Genomic DNA, 20,397 nt, shown 5'->3' with positions numbered 1-20,397 from the left:
TAGAAGATAGAGATCCTAGAATTCAGACTATTCTTATCTTAGAGATCAGATACCATGGGTCTGGATCCATTTCAGTAGCCTTCGATACCATTTTTCCATCAAATTAAAATGTTTGAAAATGCAGTCTTAATTATCACGACTGTTAAGATTGTATCTTAGCTACACAGCCGATCGGTCAACAAAGGTACCGTAGTACGCGCATTCGGATTTACCGTGCTTCGAGCTCATGTGACTTCCAAATACGGTGATGTTCTCGTATTCTTTACCTTGTAAACTCCTCAGGCGCTATGTCGCCGTTACATAATATAAAGAGAAATTTCATTTATTTATAGGGCTTCGAGAGCTAGCATTCCCCCCCAACCCCAGTGAGGAAAACAATCTCGCTGCCTCCACTTGTTTTATGATGTTAAGTAACAGTTAAGATCGAGGTCCCTAGGTGTTATCTGGGCCAAGGAGAACTCGCCCTCTGCGCCACTGACTGCACGTATTCTTAAACAATTTTTGAGGAGTAATTGTCACGTGACGGTTTTCAACAAAAGAATCCCTCGGATGAACATCCGAAAGAAGGCTGTGTGGCGCAGAATACAGTGGCATTTCTGTATTCATGCCCATTGGAGAAGTGGGTATAATTTTCGGGGCTGCGATCATTATACCCACGCACTGCATCGATCTTTGCCTGTCATCATCCAGTAACCTGCTCCCAACCTTCACCAAATGTTGAAAGCTGGTTCTTGATGCAGCTCCGTAAGTGAACTATCACTCACTCGATTGCATCGCCCAGGGCCGGCTACTGTTCACGCCTCGAATGTTTTATACTCAAATACACTCGCCATCTTAAAACACGATTTACTGCTCGCAAAGCCCGCAATTGGAACTATTTTATATCGTTATTCGCTGCAGAATTTCTCGCTACACTCGATGGGGTCAATGCAGGAACAGACGAGTTGGTTATCAGTAGTTTGTTCGTGTCTGAACCCTGTTATTAAGCGAACGTAAAAGTTCGTTATTTGGCTTAAGTACAGAGGATTGTAGTTTAGGGAGTTTGGATTGGTCCTTTTAATGCTCCTTTTGTCAGTCATTACAGTTCAGTTGTTAGGCCTTGAGGAGAAAAGCTATCCGAGCTTTTTACTTCTTGATGAACTGTTACGGGGTTAATATTTCTTATTCTTAACAATGCCTTCTTAATACGAGGCGGAATCTTTGTTTTTTTTTTTAAGTACTCTAATTCGAATTTTGCTTTTTGTTTCAGAAAATGCGCTGGTTAAATCAACTGCAGCCTGAAGTATTTCAAAATAACAACGCAACTAACAGTGTGTACGCAGGAAGAGATGCTGGATTTAGGTAGTCTGGGACCGTGGTACAATACTACCATTTTGAAAAATGCTTCTAGGTCCAGGCCGAGTTCCTTAAACTCCTCTGATCCTAAGTGACCGTTCAGCATCACTGAAATAATTTTTAGCTATTTTCATTACAACGATTCATGAACCTTCGAAAATCTCGTTGTAACTGGATTTTACAATTATCTTCATGTCTGTCTGTTCGTCCGCATGTAATAGAGAGACTCCCAGTGGACAGATTTTCATGAAATTTTACACTTGGTTTATATAGAAAGAATTGTCGAGCCATCCACATAAATCCGGCAATTATTATTATATTTTTTCCATATAATTAATTTTAATGAAATATTGTTAGCTTTAGACAGGCCATCCACCCTTCGAGCTTATTGTTATGTAAGATTCGTGAACGTGGTGTCGCTTGTGAAGAGATACATATATATAGAGAGAAAAGAGACTTAAAAAGTATAAGGGAGGAGAGTAACAAATATTATACAGTTGTAATTAAAATTTAAGGCTAAGTTTGGAGAACGTAAGACTACTGAGTTTTATTAAGTGTTCCATAAAGTTGTAATCTTAGTAATTAATTGATAATTAAATGTAATGTAACTAACTTATTTTTTTAATAATTTCCTTCCTCTTGTTTTATTTTAAGTAATCCTAACATTGGAGTAGAGTGAAAATGTTCCTAAGGGCAATTTGACATCCTGGTTGGTTCCAGAATGTGGTGTCGACGTTCACTCGAGAAGTGGCATTACATTGACGAATCGGAGTAATTAAAATCCGTGTAAACAAAACAGGCGCAGCAAATAACCCTAATCTTTTAATTGCAAAATGCATTACCTGCACGTCCTTCTGCATGTCAGAACGCAGGATTAACAGTGGTTAATGGAAAAGCGGCTCAAATCAAAACTTATTTATCACGCGTTCATCGCTTCCTGCGGTGGGATTACCGTCCGGTTCACCACCGGCGTAAACAACCCCAAATCAGGTTCAAATGAAGAATTTCGAATATTTTTCGGCAAGCAGTTTTTGGAGGATGTGAAACAGTTGTTGATTATCGAGCATATGCACTGTTGGAAAGTGCTGATTGATGTCCTGGTAGCTCTAACTTCTTGAAGGAAAGAATAAAAGAAATATCCTGCACTTTCATTGGAAGAAATGAATTATCTTTTTGAAACTTCATTTCTCTTCTCCCCTATACTCTTTTATTTAAGTAATTTCTTTCTTTTATATATATATATATATATATATATATTTCTGGCTACGTTGTTATTGGGTTTTACACAAAGGAACCGATTTAAAAACTCAAAGGAGGAAAATCTGCTGTTAGAGAAACAAAGCGGAAATAGCACTTATTTGCCCTAATCGTATTTTAGGAATCTGGGAGATCCCCTGGATAATGTATGCAAATAGCTGGCTTGAAGATCCACGATCACAAGAAGCCCAGGAGCCCAAGTAACAGGTGGCCTATTCGTAGGTCTTCGGAGTTCTAACGTTTCCTCGAATTACTGTAATTATATCGCATCCCGTTCGGGAACATGTTTTGAGTTTACAAAGAATTCGCAGCGACATCTTCAGTACGACACGCATTAAGCAGGTTGTGTTATCTAAAAATCTGCAAGCAATGTCTCAGGAGGGGGAGGGAAATGCGGTCCATCTTTCCTAAGCAACAGAAAACAGTGCCACTCTTCGATGAAAGGTTGCATTGGCGTTATTAATAACAAGCTGTGTCCCAGCAGGAATCTTCCAAACCTCAGATGAAAAGTTCGTTTAACTAAAAAAGTAAAATAACAAAAGGTATAGGAATAAATGTTTTATTAGGACGTGGGACATCCTGTACGTGTGTGTTGGCGCACTGTTTCTGTATACAAAGAAAAAGTTCTGCTACCTCATTGGTTGTTCATAATGTAGCTGAGTTCGTTTACAAATGATGGTCGGAATGAAGCCAAAATCTGTTTTAATATGCCCGTGTCTCGTAATTCTAGGAACTAGAGAAGATCTGATTGAGCAGATTCATCATCAGCCATTTTCAATTCACTGCATGATGAAGGCCTTTCCCGTTCTTTCTGTTTTGTGCAATGGCCATCCATTTACTACCCACGAATTCGTGAATTTCATCTGTCCATCTCCGTTGTCTGTCAGGTTTTGCCTTTAGCTCCTCTTGGGTACCATTCTGTTATATTCTTGGTTCATCATGTCTTCGAGCTACGTGTCCTGGTCCCAAGTCCATTTCATTTCTTTACTTTTGATAAAAATGTCCTTTATTTGTGTTTTCTGCCTAATCCACGTGTCTGTCATTGAGGAGATTAGGTAGTTTTAAGGATTGATTGGATGGATTAGGGAGTTTTAAGGATTGATTGGATGGATTAGGGAGTTTTGAGGATTGATTGGATGGATTAGGGAGTCTTGAGGATTGATTGGATGAATTAAGGAGTTTTAAGGATTGATGGATTTAAGACTCCCTAATTTTTCCAATCAGGAAGATTAGAGAGATTTAAATCCCTTAAGCAATCCATTTAATAAATGGATTGGTTGAGTTAGCCAAATGTCTTTTACTCACACGAGTGGGGGGAATTAAATTTAAATTGAGGGAGGCTTGTGGCTGGATATAAATACGGAAAATTGCTTACAGCCAGAGTAGTTTATTATTAGAACAAACTTCACCTGGTGTTGTGGAAGGATGGCGAAAAATAATATCTCCGGAAAAATTACTTTCTAAATCAATTACTTTAATTGAGTGCCAGTTCAATTTATATTTTTAAATATAAATTGGAATCCACAAAAACTCTGTTAGCAGATAACGAAATCATGATAAATAGCGTTGTTGAGGGCTGGCTAGAAGGTTCTTTTAGGTTCTAGATGCTAGCTTCATCTAGAACCTAAACTATCTAGAACCTGCTAGCTAGCATCTAGAACCTAAAAGAACCTTCTAGCCATCCCTTTTAAATTTTCACTGTACTCAGTGAAAATTTAAAATGCAAATATGAAAGATCAATTCCTTTTTCTGCCAATATCGTAAAACACAAAAATGTGGTCTCTTTTTTACCATATTCAATATTTGCATATTTTATATAAAAACTGGTTAAAAATTCCAGGATTTTCAACTACTGTCAATCACCTATAATTATGTTATAACGCCTCTCGGAGGAAAAAGAGTCCGTTGCATGCAGCTCCTGCTTTATGTTGTAGCTAACATAATATTTGGGGAAAAAATAATAAAAAAAATGCTTGGAACTTTACTGTTCGAATGCCGGGAAAAAAAAGTCAAAGAGTACATCTGTATCTAACTCAATGAATGCTCTTTATACAAGGTTTTGTTGTGCCTTCGCATGAATGAAACAATTGCAGAATTAATTTCATTTTTTGCTTGTACTCAGGAACAACCAAACGGTGACAAGATGAATCCCGGAAAAAATATCCCATTTTGTAATTTGTATGAAGAGAGAGAACTCTTGCTAAACCTAATTGACAGATTCAACACGACGAGTTCGAAGTGCCAGTTTGATTTCTGTTTCAATCGATATATATGAACTTGCAGATGATTTCATGAAATCATTTATACGTTCCCAACTGGGTATTGACAGTTGGGTGAACTATAAAATTACTGTCTGCAGCGGAATTTGACCACATCCAGTCCATATTTGTTCTTCTCTATGTTTTTGCATTGCCTTGAGCAGTAAACCCCCTGGTGAAACCCTCCCTTTCTCTTTGTTGGCCCTGAGATGGGATTTGCGGAACATTTCTCGTAAACATATCTCGAGTGCCTTTATAGGGGTTCTCAACCCCTAAGGTACTTAATTTGAAAATCAAACCCTAAGGTACTTAATTTGATAATCCTATTACTGTCACACAAAAGGCGAAAAGTTAAAAATTAATAATTTAAATTGTATTTATTTCTGACACTTCTGATTTTACCTACATTTACGAATTTAAAATTATAAATTTAGAATAATTTTTAAAATTCATTCAAAATATTGATCAATGAGATCTGTCTCTGGACTACCAAAACATTTTGACCCACGGATTTTAGTGCGTGTACTCAGTAGGCCTATTAACTTTTGCTGTCCACTGAGCGGACAGTCCCTTTGGGATGGACATTGGCTTTAGGATTCGCTGTACTGCATTTCCCTCTCCGTTTAAGAATTACTGAAGAAAGAATTCGGCCAGAGGGTTTTTACTCTATTTTAATGGTTAAATTGATCGTGGCATATCGAGCCATGGACGTTTGTCGCTTTGTGTACAGCTAACGAGTACATGAACCATAAGGGAAAATATCGCAAATTTGCAGAAAAAATTACACTTGTGTTATAATTTCTACAATGTTGGGCCCTTAGCTTTTTGGTTGTGAAGGGCGCGTTGCCTATTTGGGATGTGTGAGCCATCGCAATTTGTTCCAAATTAGTGTGTCATTTAGGTTATCTGATAAGGCTTATCTGTAATCGACGATAAACTCTTAAAATTCAACTCAGTTGCCTTCCTAGTTGCGCAGTGGTTCGGCGAATATTTAAGCTAAATAAATAATGGCCGAATTTAAAAGCCGAAATAATATTTGTAATGGTAAGAAAATATCCAAATTGGAATAGACCAATTTGGGTATTTTCACCTTCCTACATCTGGTATCTCCTGTAGATCAAACAAAAATCGGCGAATATTTCCTCCTCCAGGCACACACACTGGTCATGGTATTGCGACTCACTGGAACAGATGTTAGGTACCTTCTAAGCATCATCAATTTACAAAGTAAAATTCAACCCCACTTTCATAATCATTTCAAGGGGGAAAACGATTGATACAATGGATTAATGAATCTATGAAGTAGATAACAGGAAGTTCTGAGAAAGTGTCGCAAGACAGGGAAAAGTAAACGTGATTAACTGAAACAGATCTGCCTGTAACACTGCATGCGCATGTGTGTTGAACCATATCTGTAGGCACCCATCTCAGCCCACGTACAGATGCAGTAGGATGACGGATGAAGTTAATACAGTCATTATCCAATCAGTCCAACTGTGTTAATCATCACCGGAGAGCGATAATAAAAGGTTGCAGTCGCCATTTGCAAGATGTACAGCGCCATCCTTAAAAAACAAACGAAAGAGTTACAAGATTTGTATACAGGAAGAAACACTTAAAACAAAACATTTCATCGATCTCGTTCTATTACGTGTTAGTTTTATACACAGCGACAGGGCCGGCGCCGAATGACTTCACGAAGTTCGATTAAAACGAGAAATAAAAACGTGTTTCCGTGTGTTTGACTAGATGTTCAAATCTGGGGACAATGAGGGACGCAAAAACCCTGACCTCCTTTAAATCTCCATCATTAAGCGACAGAAAACGCGCGCGCAAACAGACAAAATGTGCACGTGCTTACGTTCAGTGTCATTTCCTTTTGTGAGCGTGTGTTTCGCCATCTCTCGAGCTGCTTAATAGTGTTCTCAGAAAAATTACAGGAAATACCAGACGGTAACTCTTATGGTGTTGCACATATGCCTTTCATCCCCGGGTTGCTGCTAACAGTGGACCAGGCTGCCAGCAACGATCTGCTACGTCACTGCTCCTCTCACTTACCACGTGGTTCATGACGCTGTCCAGTTTTATACCCTACAAGCTGAGCCAATTCAGCGTACAGCAGGATGAGTTTAAACCGAAGTAATGCCTTCAATGTGGAATTTTTTAAGATTCCATGTGGCAGTCATTTAGCAGCACGCATTCTGAAATATCTTTCAATAAAGTCACATTTTCGAAAATATTTTATTAACAAATCAACGATACTAGTAATTATTGTTAATCAATAAAAGAAAATCTGTTATTTAGAAATAAGAATTAACAATATCTGTAATGTTCAACGCTCGAATTTTAGTTCAGTTTGGTTGTTAGCAATATCTTTCGCTAGAGTGTATTACTTTATATCTCTTGGCAGACAATAATTCTTTGATGAAAGGAAATTAATTTTTTTCTGCATTACTCAAAGAAACAAATAAATAAAATAAAATAAATAATAATAATCCGTTTTGCTTTAAATTTAGACTTACAGCCTCCACCACGCTGGGAACTTATGATGAACTTCATGAGATCCAATATTCTGTTATTCAGTTAGATTTTATATTTGTATCCCCTGTTTCGTGTATCCCTTAAGATGGAGAACAGACTTTCCTCATTCATTTTACTCAACCCTTTAGTGCAGTATACACCTCAGATCTCCACCTAAGCGTGCCCTCGTGGATAGCACAGTTGATATAATCATCGTCCTCCTCACACCGCGTGGAAAAGACCTAAGTGCGAATCTCGTCAATGACGCGAAGAATTTTTATGGGTCTTTTCCACAAATTGGCCGAGTTAGTCAGTCTCAGGATGGAATTAAGAGCCGAGTTTCCGGGTTTTAAATCCAGCAAACCGACCACAGAACAGACGCAATTTATGAACATAAAATATATACGATGCAATATGTTCTCGAGTTGTTGACGAGCCTACAACAACCACCCAACCAGTCCACACCTTCTAAGCTGCTGTTCTTAAGTGCATCGCTTTACACTCTCTACCAATCTGGTCGTCCTTCTCTGAACAACCCCCTCCAAAAGTTCTTTTTTAAAGTTCGAAATTTGACTACCACAGGGGCTAAAAGTAACACAAAGTAAAATTTCATCAGTCTTTAATGGCCATCAAATCTTCACTCGTCTGTCATTATTTTCTGTTAGGCTTTACAAATCTGGTACCCCTTCCGATTGATCTCTAGAGTAGCAGTGATTGACATGCCTAGCCCCCTGTGGTTAGGGTTTTTATCCCCTCCTTGCCTCTGTTTTAAAATCGGGTACTCGTTTTCAGATTTTAAAACAGCAGAAAGGAGAAGATAAACACTCTAACTAAGACCATAGCAGGCTAGGCATGTCAATCGCTGCTACTCGAACGATCAATTGGGAGGTATACCAGATTGCAAATACTAACCTTATTTTCTAGCAAGCATGACTGGGGTGGGGGAATGTGTTCTCTGCATCAGCTTTCAAAATTTCCCATGGAATGTTCAATGCTTACTCGACGGATTGCCTGCTTCAAATCTGAAAGAGTTTAAGGGAAAATCTCTGTAAACGCGGTGTTGCAGATACCCCTCCCCATAAAGAAAACTTTTGTAGGTCAGATGATGTTGCGGGCTAGGGATTGGAAAAATAACTGATAATTCTCTTTTCGTCGTTTCTAGTAGGACTTCTTTGACATTATTAAATCCCGATTGTTAATGCGGAACATAACACCATTCTGCATTAAAATTGTTTCCATGTAAATCCCGATCTTTAATTTATGGGATAATTTTGCTCTGTAATAGACTAAAATATTGTACACCGCAAACTGGGCATGTCTCAAAATACCTTCGATTGCTAATCCTTGCTTTACTGGATGAAAAATCGGAATTTAGAGTGTAAACTCAAAAAACCCGAGTTTCTGGAGGAGAAAAACCACGCTACACTCTCGTGAGACCGACTAACTCAGCCACTTTGTCAAAAAGCTCCATAAAAATTCCTCGCGTAATTGACGGGATTCAACCTCAGGTCTGTTCCACCTGGTGTGGGGACTGCAGCAATTGTGCCAACTGTGCGACCCATGAAAGCCGCATCCATGTTAATCCTCCACTGGACGAAAACACCCAATCGTAGTCGTGTGGTTCCAATCGATACAGATGTTTGATTTTAAAGGAAAATGGATGGAGGCCTGTTTTCCTCCACCAGAAAATACCAGTCACGCGAAATGAACGACAAAAACTGGATAATCTGAATGAACCCTACACCGATTAACTCTGCCACGTGGCGGAGTTGGGGGGAAAGAAAAAAACTTTCCTTCGTCTTGGCATGAATCGAATCCAGTTCTTCATCGCACTAGCCACGTTTGTTGCAAAATCATTTGCAACAGATCAGTGGCATTGAAACGAGAAACAACCAGTAATTAAATTACAGGAATTCTAAAATAGTCCAGCTACAAAAAGACCAATATCAAGGCCAATATTGCATTGTTATTGCATTAGGAGGAAATATTGTTTTCAAACACCCGTAATCTGTCATTAACACATCATCCTTGGCATTCATTGTGACACAAACAGTTTTTTTTTTTTTAATTAATTAGCGCAGAAGATTCTTCTATTCAATTGTACCTTCGGGGTTTTTTTTTTGCTGTCTTTGTAGATCTAGTAACGGCTTCTACTTTCAAAATTCCATGGCGTAGAATTACTTTAAATGCGTCTTAGAAGTGGGTAAACAAGTTAGAAATCCATATAAAATTGTTGGAAATATATATCCCTTGCAGCTGGGGGGAGAAGCGCCGATGATCTGTACAACATCTGCACAGGATATCTATTTTGGGATCTGTGAAAAAAAGGACGCTTTTGCCTGTTTCTTCAAGATCTTGTAAATTCCTTTGGCCCTGGGTGGCCATCGCGAGGTATAAACAAAATATTTATTTTCTGGCTCAGATGAGGACACAGCCAGTAAATATTTATTTCAATTTTTTTCAAAGATCATAATAAGAAATTATTTATAAAAAAAATATATTCCTTTTCGGACTTCATCCCTCCAGCTGAATCCTCTAGGATGCAGCTGGGGAAGGGGACGGGACGCAAATGATCTGTACGATTTCTTACAAGGTCGTCCTCTATAAGAAATTGATCAATTGATCTCTTATTGACGCCCTCTCACCGTATGTCGTTCCTGGGCCTAAACAGAAAATTTATTTTTTATTTTAAATAATTTAGTGGAAATTTTTAAAAAATTGCATACACACCATTACGGTACAGAGCTCTTTACAAAAAAAGTTAAATGTTAATTCCAAAAAAGAGAAGGGGGCCCCCCTCTCCTAAAAGGTTCCGAGTACTGGGTACTCTGATGGGATAGAAAAGGCCTTGCTGTTCCCATCTTGCATGGGTTGAAAGTGGTGGCTCCTTTATTGGGATTTAGGGCTCAGTCCGAGTGCATTGCATCTGTCACTGCATACTAGCCCTGTGTCCGAGTTCTGTGCAAGTGGCATTGTATCAGATGCACAAAGGTCTATTAGAATCACAGGTCAGAGAAACACTGAACATGGCTTTGATGCAATGATGAGATCAAACCCGTCCCTGATTGTACCTCAGATAAACCACGGTATCCATCAAACACCTAAGAGATGTACTGCGCAATGCAAGACCAAACATGCACAACTTTCCCTCATTGCAGCAGAAATCCGTAGTCAATGTCTCGCTAGCTAAAGGTACCAGTCTCCATAGAAGAGTCGGTCTTCCAGATGACATTGCAAGAGTGCCATTGGCCATTGGAAACACTTCTCGAATTTATTACTGTAACAGTAAAATTACTGAGCACAAGATCTCATACATCATCCTGCCGTGATGATACAACTTGATGGTGGAGAGACAAATCATACGAACTCTGCAAGAATGTTGGATTTCAAAGCAGATTTCTATTTTAGTCGCATGTTTGGTGAGCATGGGCATTTAAGTTTTGTTGATGCTACTGAATGGTACACAAGCTATAACATGTAATAATCTTTGCATGTTCTGCTTATGCGCTAGTTGTAAACAACCTTCAACAGTTCAGTGGCGTATCCAGATATCATCGTAAGGGGAGTGGGGCATGGTGACCAGATTTTTGAGTTTTTTTTAGAACGTCTCATGCGTTCCGTTTCTTTAATTTCAAATTTTTGGTTAGGGGAGCATATGCCCCTTCTGCTCATCCCTGAATACGCCCCTGACTCCAACTAAATATAAATACTGGATTTTCCCTCGACATTCATATCTAAAATATAATGAAATTAGATCTGCTCTTTGGAGAAGGAGTTTTTTTGACTTTAACCTATAATTTCCCAAGCAGACAGAAAACCAAATTGATGATTTCGTTTTCTGTCTGCTTGGGAAAGTCATGGAACAGTCAATCATCGAAGATTGACTGTTCTATGGAGAGTGGTACCTTTGGCTAGAAAGACATTGACTACGGATTTCTGCTGCTATGAGGAAAAATTGGGCATGATTGGTCTTGCATTGCGCAGTACATCTCGTAGGTATTTGATGGACATCGTGGTTTATTGAGGTACAATCAGGGATGGGTTTTGTATTGAATCCATTCTCAATAGATTAAACCTATTGAGAATGAATGTTGATGAAAGAAGCACGCAGACCTTAATATTTATTATTAAATCCGTTTATTTCAAGTTTAGCCTCTGAAATAGCCATCTGACTAGGAAGAGAAGGAGAAGGAAACTGTTCCAAAGAGAAACCAACGTTTCGAAACGAAGGTTTTAAAATGAACTGGTGAAAGAAAAGTGAAGAGATGCGAGGAGAACATTAGGGTCTAACAGTGTTCGTGCATTTTCCCACGTATCGTACCGCAGTAAGAATTGCAGCAGGAACTGGTTGTAATCTTAAAGGCAATTAAAATAAATATTTATGCCAGTGATATCATTTACAGCGGCTGATTTCAAATAAACGTCACATAGATTTTTATCCAGATGGGCTTTTATTAGGAGTATTTCAAAACGGCTGTTTATTTCGTCACTGTTGGCAACGATCAATATTTGCCCTACGTCTCTAAAGCTGTTACAGTACTACGTTGATAGCAGGCACCAATCAGGAAGTAACGAAGTCTACGTTTCCAAGAAGTTTTACTAGAAGATTGACAAAATCGGCAGAAAGGGACTTTCACAGATTTATTAAAAATTTAAAATCTAAAAGAAAAAACACTTCGTGCTTTCCAGAATATTAATGCGAAGATCTCTTGGGTATCCTATTACATCAGGAATTCCGACATTCCAACCAAGTGTGGTTTCTTAGTAGTTCCGGTACTGTCCAGGAGATATAGCGCACGAATTCAGAACCTGACTCCTCCGGGGTTTTTACGCTGAGCAGTAAATACTTGAAGGCACCTGGTTGGGAAACATTCTTCAGGTTAAAAATGTTCTAGAAGTTTAGTTACGGTTATTTCCTCCCGGTGGCGCTTACATCGCACAAGAAAGGCGGGCAGCTGTTGTGAATGAAAGTAACCGAAGGAAGAAGGAAATGTAATTGCTATTTCACCACTCTCAGTTTTCCCAGTTCCGTTTTAAGCGGAAAAAGGAAAATTTCGAATTCTCCATTTTGTGTCAAATCCTAAGAAATACAATTCTAGAGATGGTAGCTTTCTAAGGGAACAAATAAAGGCTGCTAGCAATCCGCGAGATCAATAAATCTTTCATTGAATTTGATTGACTAGATAAGGGGTATTCTCCAGAGTAGTTCGTAGTCGTTTCGCTAAACATTGCGCACATTGAGCTTTCCGTGAAGGATGACCTCAACAACACGACCTTTGATTTCACTTTCGAGCGTGTCTCAATCAACCACGCTACGTTCTCTCGTACACAAGCGACGACCACCACCGCAAACATGCATGTGTGTGTGTGTACGGGATGTGTGAGTATACGCTGCACGTGACGGTTTCAAAACTCTCTCTCCATATTGCGGTCCACTCACGGAGTGGTGTCGATGGAAAGTCTCCGCTGATTGGCTGTCTCGACGAGGCGGTCGCACGTATAGCGGGGGGATAGAGTGCTTCTAATCTCGTACAATCGCCATCCAGTACACAACCACTTGTTAGCTTAGGACAGTAATGTCTCCGTGGTATTCTCAAGCTGTTAGCTGACCTCTGCTACACTCGGACTGATCGTGCGCGCGTTACCGTTGTCCGTAGGAAGAAAAACCCGCTGTCTGTGGGTGTCGCTGGGGTTTAATACGAGAAACTTCCTTTTTTTTTTTTTCATCCCGTTATTTGTTGTTTATTTACTTGTGTTCGGATTGTCGTCAAGGGAACGAACAGATTATCTCTCTTCTGTGGGTTACGGAGAATGGAGAGAGGCTTTTATGTGATTGCGGATAAATTTATTGATCGACTGTTTGAAGAAGATCAGATCGTGCCCGATTGTAACCAACCCTTGAAACCTACTGTTGAAGATTCCCGTGGGTCACTTGTGGCAAAGGTAAGGTTAACGTTGGCATTGTGCCTTTTCGCCTAATCAACTATTGTGTTAAATTAACTTTACTGATTGTGATGATTGAAACGATTGTGTTTCCTCCGGGTTCCATCTGCCTCCCAGGGAGGGAACAACTCGTTTGTATTTACAACCGTCATCACCCGTAAAGAAATTTATGTATTTATTTGTTTATTATAAATGTGTGCAGATATTATTTTTTGTTGGAGAGCTTTAGAAATTGAACTGGGCCCCTATAAGTCCCTAATTGAATCCAAAATTGGTTCACTTAGGGATAAAACTGTATACTGTCACTGAATTTAATATTGTAACTAGGGGGGGGGGCCTTAATTGGAGAAAAACGTTTACAGTCTTAAAGCTACCACAACGAACTTAAAAATTGTCTTCGATTACATCACAGTTCGTTCATCGCATGATTAATGAAAGAAAAATGCTTGAAGCTCATTAACTATAACACGAATCTTTTCAGTGAAATCTGTTATAAATAATTCATCCTGGAACAGAACGTTTTAAAATAAAGTACCGCTTATATACCTTCCGGTTAATCAATAAAATATATTAAGTTAAAGAGAAACAATTTAAAAGGGGGGATATTTATAAAGTAATGTTTTCAGTTCCAAGTCAATATTCACACACTTGAACGAATTAATAATCCGCTGCCAATAAGCAATTTTTCCTCTTTTAACAAAATATGTGGACTAATATTAAGGACAATGCATTCCGGAAGTTCAGGGACATCGTTGATTATCGCTCATCCGCATGCAGTACGCAGCAATGGAACCGTGCTTGGTAGCACGTGATCAAGATGTGGATCTACCATAAATTATTCTTGATGGTTTCATTTTTCCAACTCATTTGTATGCCCATATAAGTGCTGCATACTTATAATGCAAGTGTTAAATCAATCCTCTTTTCATTGTCTTTTTGACTTCAAATCTTTGTATTTAGTACGTTATTCGTACAACTGGTTCAACCATCAGCAGAAATTCCACAAATGATTCTATACATCCGGAACCAGTTTTTTTCCTGCACCGATTTTACTATTTAATTAACGCGCAAAAACCAGCAGTGCAGTACCCAACTTCTGTAATTCGTATTGCGTAAACTGTCTGGAAATGTTGGTAGTTTCCTTTTTTTTTCTCACTAGAAACGTGATCTGTCATAATAGCTGTAATTAGTTTTGTATGCGATGGGAGGAGAGGAAACGGGCTGTGACCTCTCACCAAAGAAGTTTAGGAAGGGACTAGTTCACGATAAGACTCGTTCTTTTGTCGCACCTGACAGCCATAATCTAAGCACTGCTGGTTTTTGCGCGTGTGGTACATTGAATTCAACCAGTAATATTATTCACGCGTAGCTTTTAATGTTTAAGATTTACCTACATTTCATTCCTGTATGCTTTATGTGTACACCGAGGGCCTAGTAAGAATGCGCTGTCCTCCCCTTCCCATAACAAGAATAAGTTATTGACTGGGAGAATTGGTTACACCTCAAGGATATCATACCAGTTGGCTGCCTATTTTAATGCGTCCTTTAAATTAAAATCTAAGCAGGAACTAAAGATTCTGTTCTGCGCAAAAGACTGTTATTAGAAGAATAAACATAAATCTTAAATAATTAAATGCAGATAGCAAAGATACAAGGATCCGTTAGTTTGTTGACTTCATAATGGACATTAAAGAGAACACAAATAAATATTTCTATTATAATTAAATGATTAAATAAAAAAGCAATATACTTCTCCACCGGAGCAATGCCTTTTTATTTTGAGTAGTGCAATACCAAGGTAACTCGTGGCGAAATGCTTCCACAATATGAGATCGATGCGCTAAGTAGAAAACCCAGTTTGCTCACAGCTATGCACAGAAATAGGTTATACCCGGGATGCGTTATTAAAATACTAAATTATTATTTTTATATTTAAAAATCTTTTGCAATAAAATGATAATCTGTAGCAATTTTTGTGTATTCAAATATATTTTTAACGAATATTCGTAGTTTTTTGAAGGTATTACAGCCGATTTCCAGTTACGTTTGAAAAAATCTAATTTCTTTATTCCATTCACCAATAAAATTTAAAAACCAAAGTTCCTAAAAACCATAAGCAAGCTTACAAGACATTGAGAAATGAATTTATGGCTGTTCTTTGTCCAGGAATTATTCTGCAAGGCGTGTTATGTGAAATGTCCATCCTACTGAGAATGGAGGTTAGTAATACATAAAGCTGCTACTGGCTTGAATGCATGCGTAAATTTCGATACTGCAATAGAAACATTCGATTTGATTAAACCCAATTAGAGTACTGGTCATTGTAAACTTATGACTACTGTGAAGGCATCGTTGGTGAACAATACCTTCAGAATACTGTAGGATAAAAACCGTGTAAATCCTCCTACTTGAGGTCAGTGCGCTGTCCTGTCGAAACCTAATAACTGGAAGCTCCTATATGACAGTAGTTGACGATAAGTATTGCAGCAGTAGATTGTTTTACTTGTAGTAAAAGAAAGGACTGAGTTTTAGAGGAACAGAAGTTGAAAGATCGACCACAGAATAAACCCAATTTACAGTCACAGTAGTTTATGTTTTGGCACAACAAACATCAATGACCTGACCCTCTTTCATTGACTGGAAATCCTATCTATAGTTTTCTTGATGTTAGTACACTGCATTCCACTTTTCCGAATTAACCAAGGAGTTAACCAAGATTTCTTCTTGGTTAACTCCGACATTAGGAAAAGTTTGTTTCTAGGGGACAAAAACGCAGCCACGCTCACCCGAGACTATCTTACCACGGTCTGAAAAAAAGCTCATATAAGAATTCTCCCGCACGACTTTTCGATGCGGTGCAGAAAGATAGAAATCATAATCGCTGTGCTAACCTGTGGTTGATATAACTGCAAAAAAGAAAACAAGAGGAAGGATAAAACCTTGGGGTACTTCGATAATAGTTGAGCAGTTGGGAGACGAAATTTCTTAATGATAGTACACTGCATTCCACTTTACGGTTTGACCAACTTTTATCTACCAAAACAGCTACAACTTCTTGGATAACCACCATCAGTTCCTTAAGTGCCAATCGTCATGTAATTCTCCAGTTGAGAGGGCGAAATTTGTAACATAACCGTCTACCATCTCACGAAGGGGGCGATTATAGAGGAAAAGGGCCAGAGAACTGCAAAAATCATAAGAGAGACTAATGAAAACCTGCTTAAGAGGCCTGAACCCCATCAAGTGCACTTGTAGCAGTGCGTTTTTCAAAACTTTTTTTCAGAGAATTTATTCAAAGACGAATAAGTCACTGTTGGGTTTAAGCATAAGCCTTACATAACCTTACAGATTAAGGCATAAGCCTAATCTATAATTACGTATTTCAATACCTCTTCACATGCTTTGGCTTAGATTATCATCATGTCTAAATCCGGTCCTGCATAAGCAGAGAGATCCACGGATTGAACCTAAAATCCACATTGATGGTCTTCTGGCTTTGAAAGATATTTCATCCCACAATGTAAAAGTTGGTAGATAATTGATTTCTCCATTTCCTTAGAAAGGATTGAAGTAGCTGGGTTCTATGGCAAATATCTGCACCATTTTTTAAGGAAATGGTTGGATCTGGTAAATTTCTAAGTAACAGGAAAAGCACAAGTAGAATAAGAAAATATTAAAAGGCTACACAAAATAAGAAAACTTTTTCTTTTTTAAACCAAACTCAAGACAAGGAGATTAATAGCTATCAAGATTCGATATTCTGGATGAAAAATCAAAGTGAGCTTTTAGTGAGTATTATGAGTGGATTTTTTAAAGATCAATGTGACTCAGTGACCACTATTAATTTAAGTTCAAATTACTTTTTACACACAGTAGTAACTCTGTCTTATAAATTTAAATATTTTCAACGTAGTTTAGATGTAACATCAGATGAGCAGAAGCAGTTTAAGCTCTATTTTCTAATTATTATTTTGCAGCAGTACCTACTACCGGGTGTTTCATTCGCCAACCCTTTATATACTGCCTATCAGTAATTCAGTGCACACTCGACCTTGTTCATTATTTTAGTGTCGCTCACTAGAGATGATAAAGCGACATAATAATGTCAACCTTTAAATCCCGGGGCGATTATACACGCAGAACTGTGATATAAGATAGCCGTTTATTTAAATAGCTTTCAACCCTGTAATTGAGAAGTGAGAAGGCTTCTTTTCAAGGAGAATAAAACAGATTAATTCTGTTGACGTGTATAGATTCTGGCACATATTGAGTTAAAACTATGGCTGATCGTTCTACACCTAATTTGCATTTCCTGACCTCGAATTTTATAAATAATTCTTAATGTCCAATTATTAAAACAATGTCCAATTATTAAAAGTCCAATTTAATGTCCAATTATTAATTTGAAGGATTGGTTTGTGGAAAATAAGGTCTAATAAACAGACTAACAGAAACTGAACACTTTCCATGTTGTACGTTTACTGAAGCAAATCTCGAATTTGGATTCATCGGATTACCTCCAAAGAAAAGAAATATATTAGGCTGTTGTATTTCTTTTGTCTAAGTTACTGGCATAAATTTCAAAACAGCGTTTTGAACCGATAATCACATTCAACATTGAAGATATCGATTCCACCATGTCCATTGTTTACCTTTTTTCGGAAAACTGGCTTAGATTCGTTCTCAATATTTACTACGATGGTATTGACATCTTGTTTAAATAAGAGTATTTATTCATCAAAAGGCTTTTGATAAAATATTTGCAAAGGAAATCAACTCCGGAACAAAGACTGAACATTGCGTAAATGTAAGTCGGTGGTGGTGTTTGTGACTAAATTTCCCCTGTGTTTTGCCCGGATGTTAGATATTATACTTCTTTTCCATTCAGCTTACGTGAATTCCAGCAATGGATATGAATAGTACTCGGAGTTAAAAAAGAAAAAAAAAAGGTGCGCAAACTACAGCTGATCCCTCTTGTGGCTTGTGATCCCCGTTAATCCGCTGCTTTATGTACGATGTGCGAACGTAGACCCTTCAGATAAATCAAGTCCTTACAAATAAGTGTTCCAAAAGGTCAAAAGGAGCTCACGTAATCTGCAGCGTCACCCCCTCAGAGACTCCCTTGTAGACTTCCATCATCTGCGTCCCCCGTTTCCCCCTAACATTTGACATTTATGTTATCGGCAGCGCCTATCTCCCTCGACTGACCTCTGGCACATCTGTTTATTTAAACACCACCCCTACGCCGGAGAGCTTGGCATAAGCGGCCGAGCCACTGCAGAGGTATCGAGTTTCTCGTGCTTGGACCCTTAGCCCCTTTCCCGTGTGACGCGCGGACCGTATTGCTGCTGAGAACGTTTGAAGCCAACCATCTTTTCTACCAACCATTCTTAGCCAATTGCTGTGCATGGCTTTCTCACTCGTTTTGCATTAGATCTTCAGGGGTAGAAATGTTTTAAGGCATAAAACGTTGGGGGAAGAAAGAGAAGTGCATCCCCCGGAGCACGTGCTGTTATTCCCCGTTGTTTTTTTTTTTTTTTTTTCCACCTGTTAATAGTTGCGCTCACAAGGTATCGAATAACTGTGGATAAAGAGAAAGAGAAATTTTTATTTTTTCGATCTCTGGTTGCAGTTTCTTTTTGTTTTGAGTTTCTGACGTTGGTAAACAATATTCAAAGCAGCGTTATGTGAAGCCAGAGTGGTCTAGACAGTACAAACAAATCTGCATAAAAGAAAAAAAATAATAATCACAAAAATGAACTCGTTAAAATCGTGTAGTATTGGCTTACAAGAGCATAATGGATGTTAATAAAAATCTGTGCTTAAACAGGAATGTGATAAAATGATTCAAATTTATTTAAAAATCGAATGGCACCAAAAAATAAATATTTTAATGTGAATTAAAAGAATTAAATTAATTTCTTGATATTAAAATTAATGATAGCTGAACTATTAAATTAATAATCGTTAAATTAAAATGATTGTCAGAGAATGAAGAATCATTAAATTTGAAATTAGTTTTGTTATTACTAAAATAAATTTAATCTACGCTTCTTGCGGTTTATTTAAATTTTAAAAAACAGTTATAAAGGAAAAGAAATCTTAAAGCTTCGTTCTTAAGAAAAACCGCCACCAGAGGCGTTGAGAGCCAAGCCATCACGACCCCTAGGATAAACGCAAGGTCCCCTTTCCGCTTGAGGAAACCCGGACTCCCAGCTCTCGCAAACTTTGGGGACTTTCCTTCCATTTGCAGTATTAAAACATTCTGTGCCCATTACAACAATAGGTGTCAAATCTCTGAGGAATTCATAAAAGAGATGCCAGACATATTTGTAGCGCAATATCAAGGCAACTCGTAGCGATAGAGCCCTTCGAAAATCAATGCCTTGGAAAAGAATTGAAGTCGTTAAAATCTGAATTCTTTAATTATTAAAGTTATAGCGATTAAAAGTGTATAAACACCTACTGAAGTGGAAGACGAGGCCATTTAATAGTACGCAATGAGATGGACGATTTCCAACTCATTAAAAAAAAATGATAGCTGCCATGCAAGCGAATTCATCATGAATTCTAATATTGAAGAACATGACAAAAGAAGTGGCAAGGGTGTGAAATATAAGAACCCGTTTGCGTCATTCTGGAGCGCCTTCCTTGCTGTTTCTACTCTAGTTTTAACTTCATGTTGATGCAAACCCGTTATGCAGTTCGTTTGATGACAACCGGAAAGAGTAAATCACATTTTTTTTTTTTTTCCTTCTCTCTTTCGGGGTCTTCAACCTTTTAGCTGACGGGCAATGTAGGAGCACAGAGGTAACTGGTATTCACTTCCACGCATAATCAAAGCATTACGTCACTAAGAAAGCACTCCCACAGCTAAAGTTGTTTATCAAAAATGCATCGCAAACACCTCAATTAAAGTCCAATCGTGCAGTATCTACTATTCAGAGCACAAGGACTCTGCCTTTTAGACACAGAAACATCAATGATCATTGCAATTTGGCGATCTTCCTGATGCGGATGGCAATTTTGCAGAAATAATTCCTCACTAAACAGTTGGAAGAGAATGTGTCCTCTCAATCGAATT

General features: G+C 38.2%; 1 protein-coding gene across 3 annotated transcripts in view; it reads left to right on the top strand.

Annotated features, from left to right (window-relative positions):
• The window catches only part of LOC150080722 (uncharacterized), an 82,904-nt gene that overhangs the window by 25,682 nt on the left and 36,825 nt on the right, over positions 1-20,397 (top strand). For 2 of the 3 annotated variants that reach the window (XM_090381851.1, XM_090381850.1), the window contains exon 1: positions 12,928-13,313. The exons of the other annotated variant lie outside the window; for it this stretch is intronic. In XM_090381851.1, coding sequence (XP_090237977.1) covers positions 13,182-13,313 — 132 coding nt within the window. In that variant the 5' untranslated portion in view covers positions 12,928-13,181. Of the gene's footprint in view, positions 1-12,927; positions 13,314-20,397 lie in introns of those variants that run through there. 3 annotated transcript variants of the gene reach the window in all.

This window comes from Mastigoproctus giganteus, chromosome 9 (genome assembly GCF_048544385.1).
Source record: "Mastigoproctus giganteus isolate SK-2022 chromosome 9, ASM4854438v1, whole genome shotgun sequence".
NCBI classification, from domain to species: domain Eukaryota; kingdom Metazoa; phylum Arthropoda; class Arachnida; order Uropygi; family Thelyphonidae; genus Mastigoproctus; species Mastigoproctus giganteus.
The sequence above is the reverse complement of the archived record's forward strand: the minus strand, read 5'-3'. Positions and strand labels throughout refer to the sequence as shown.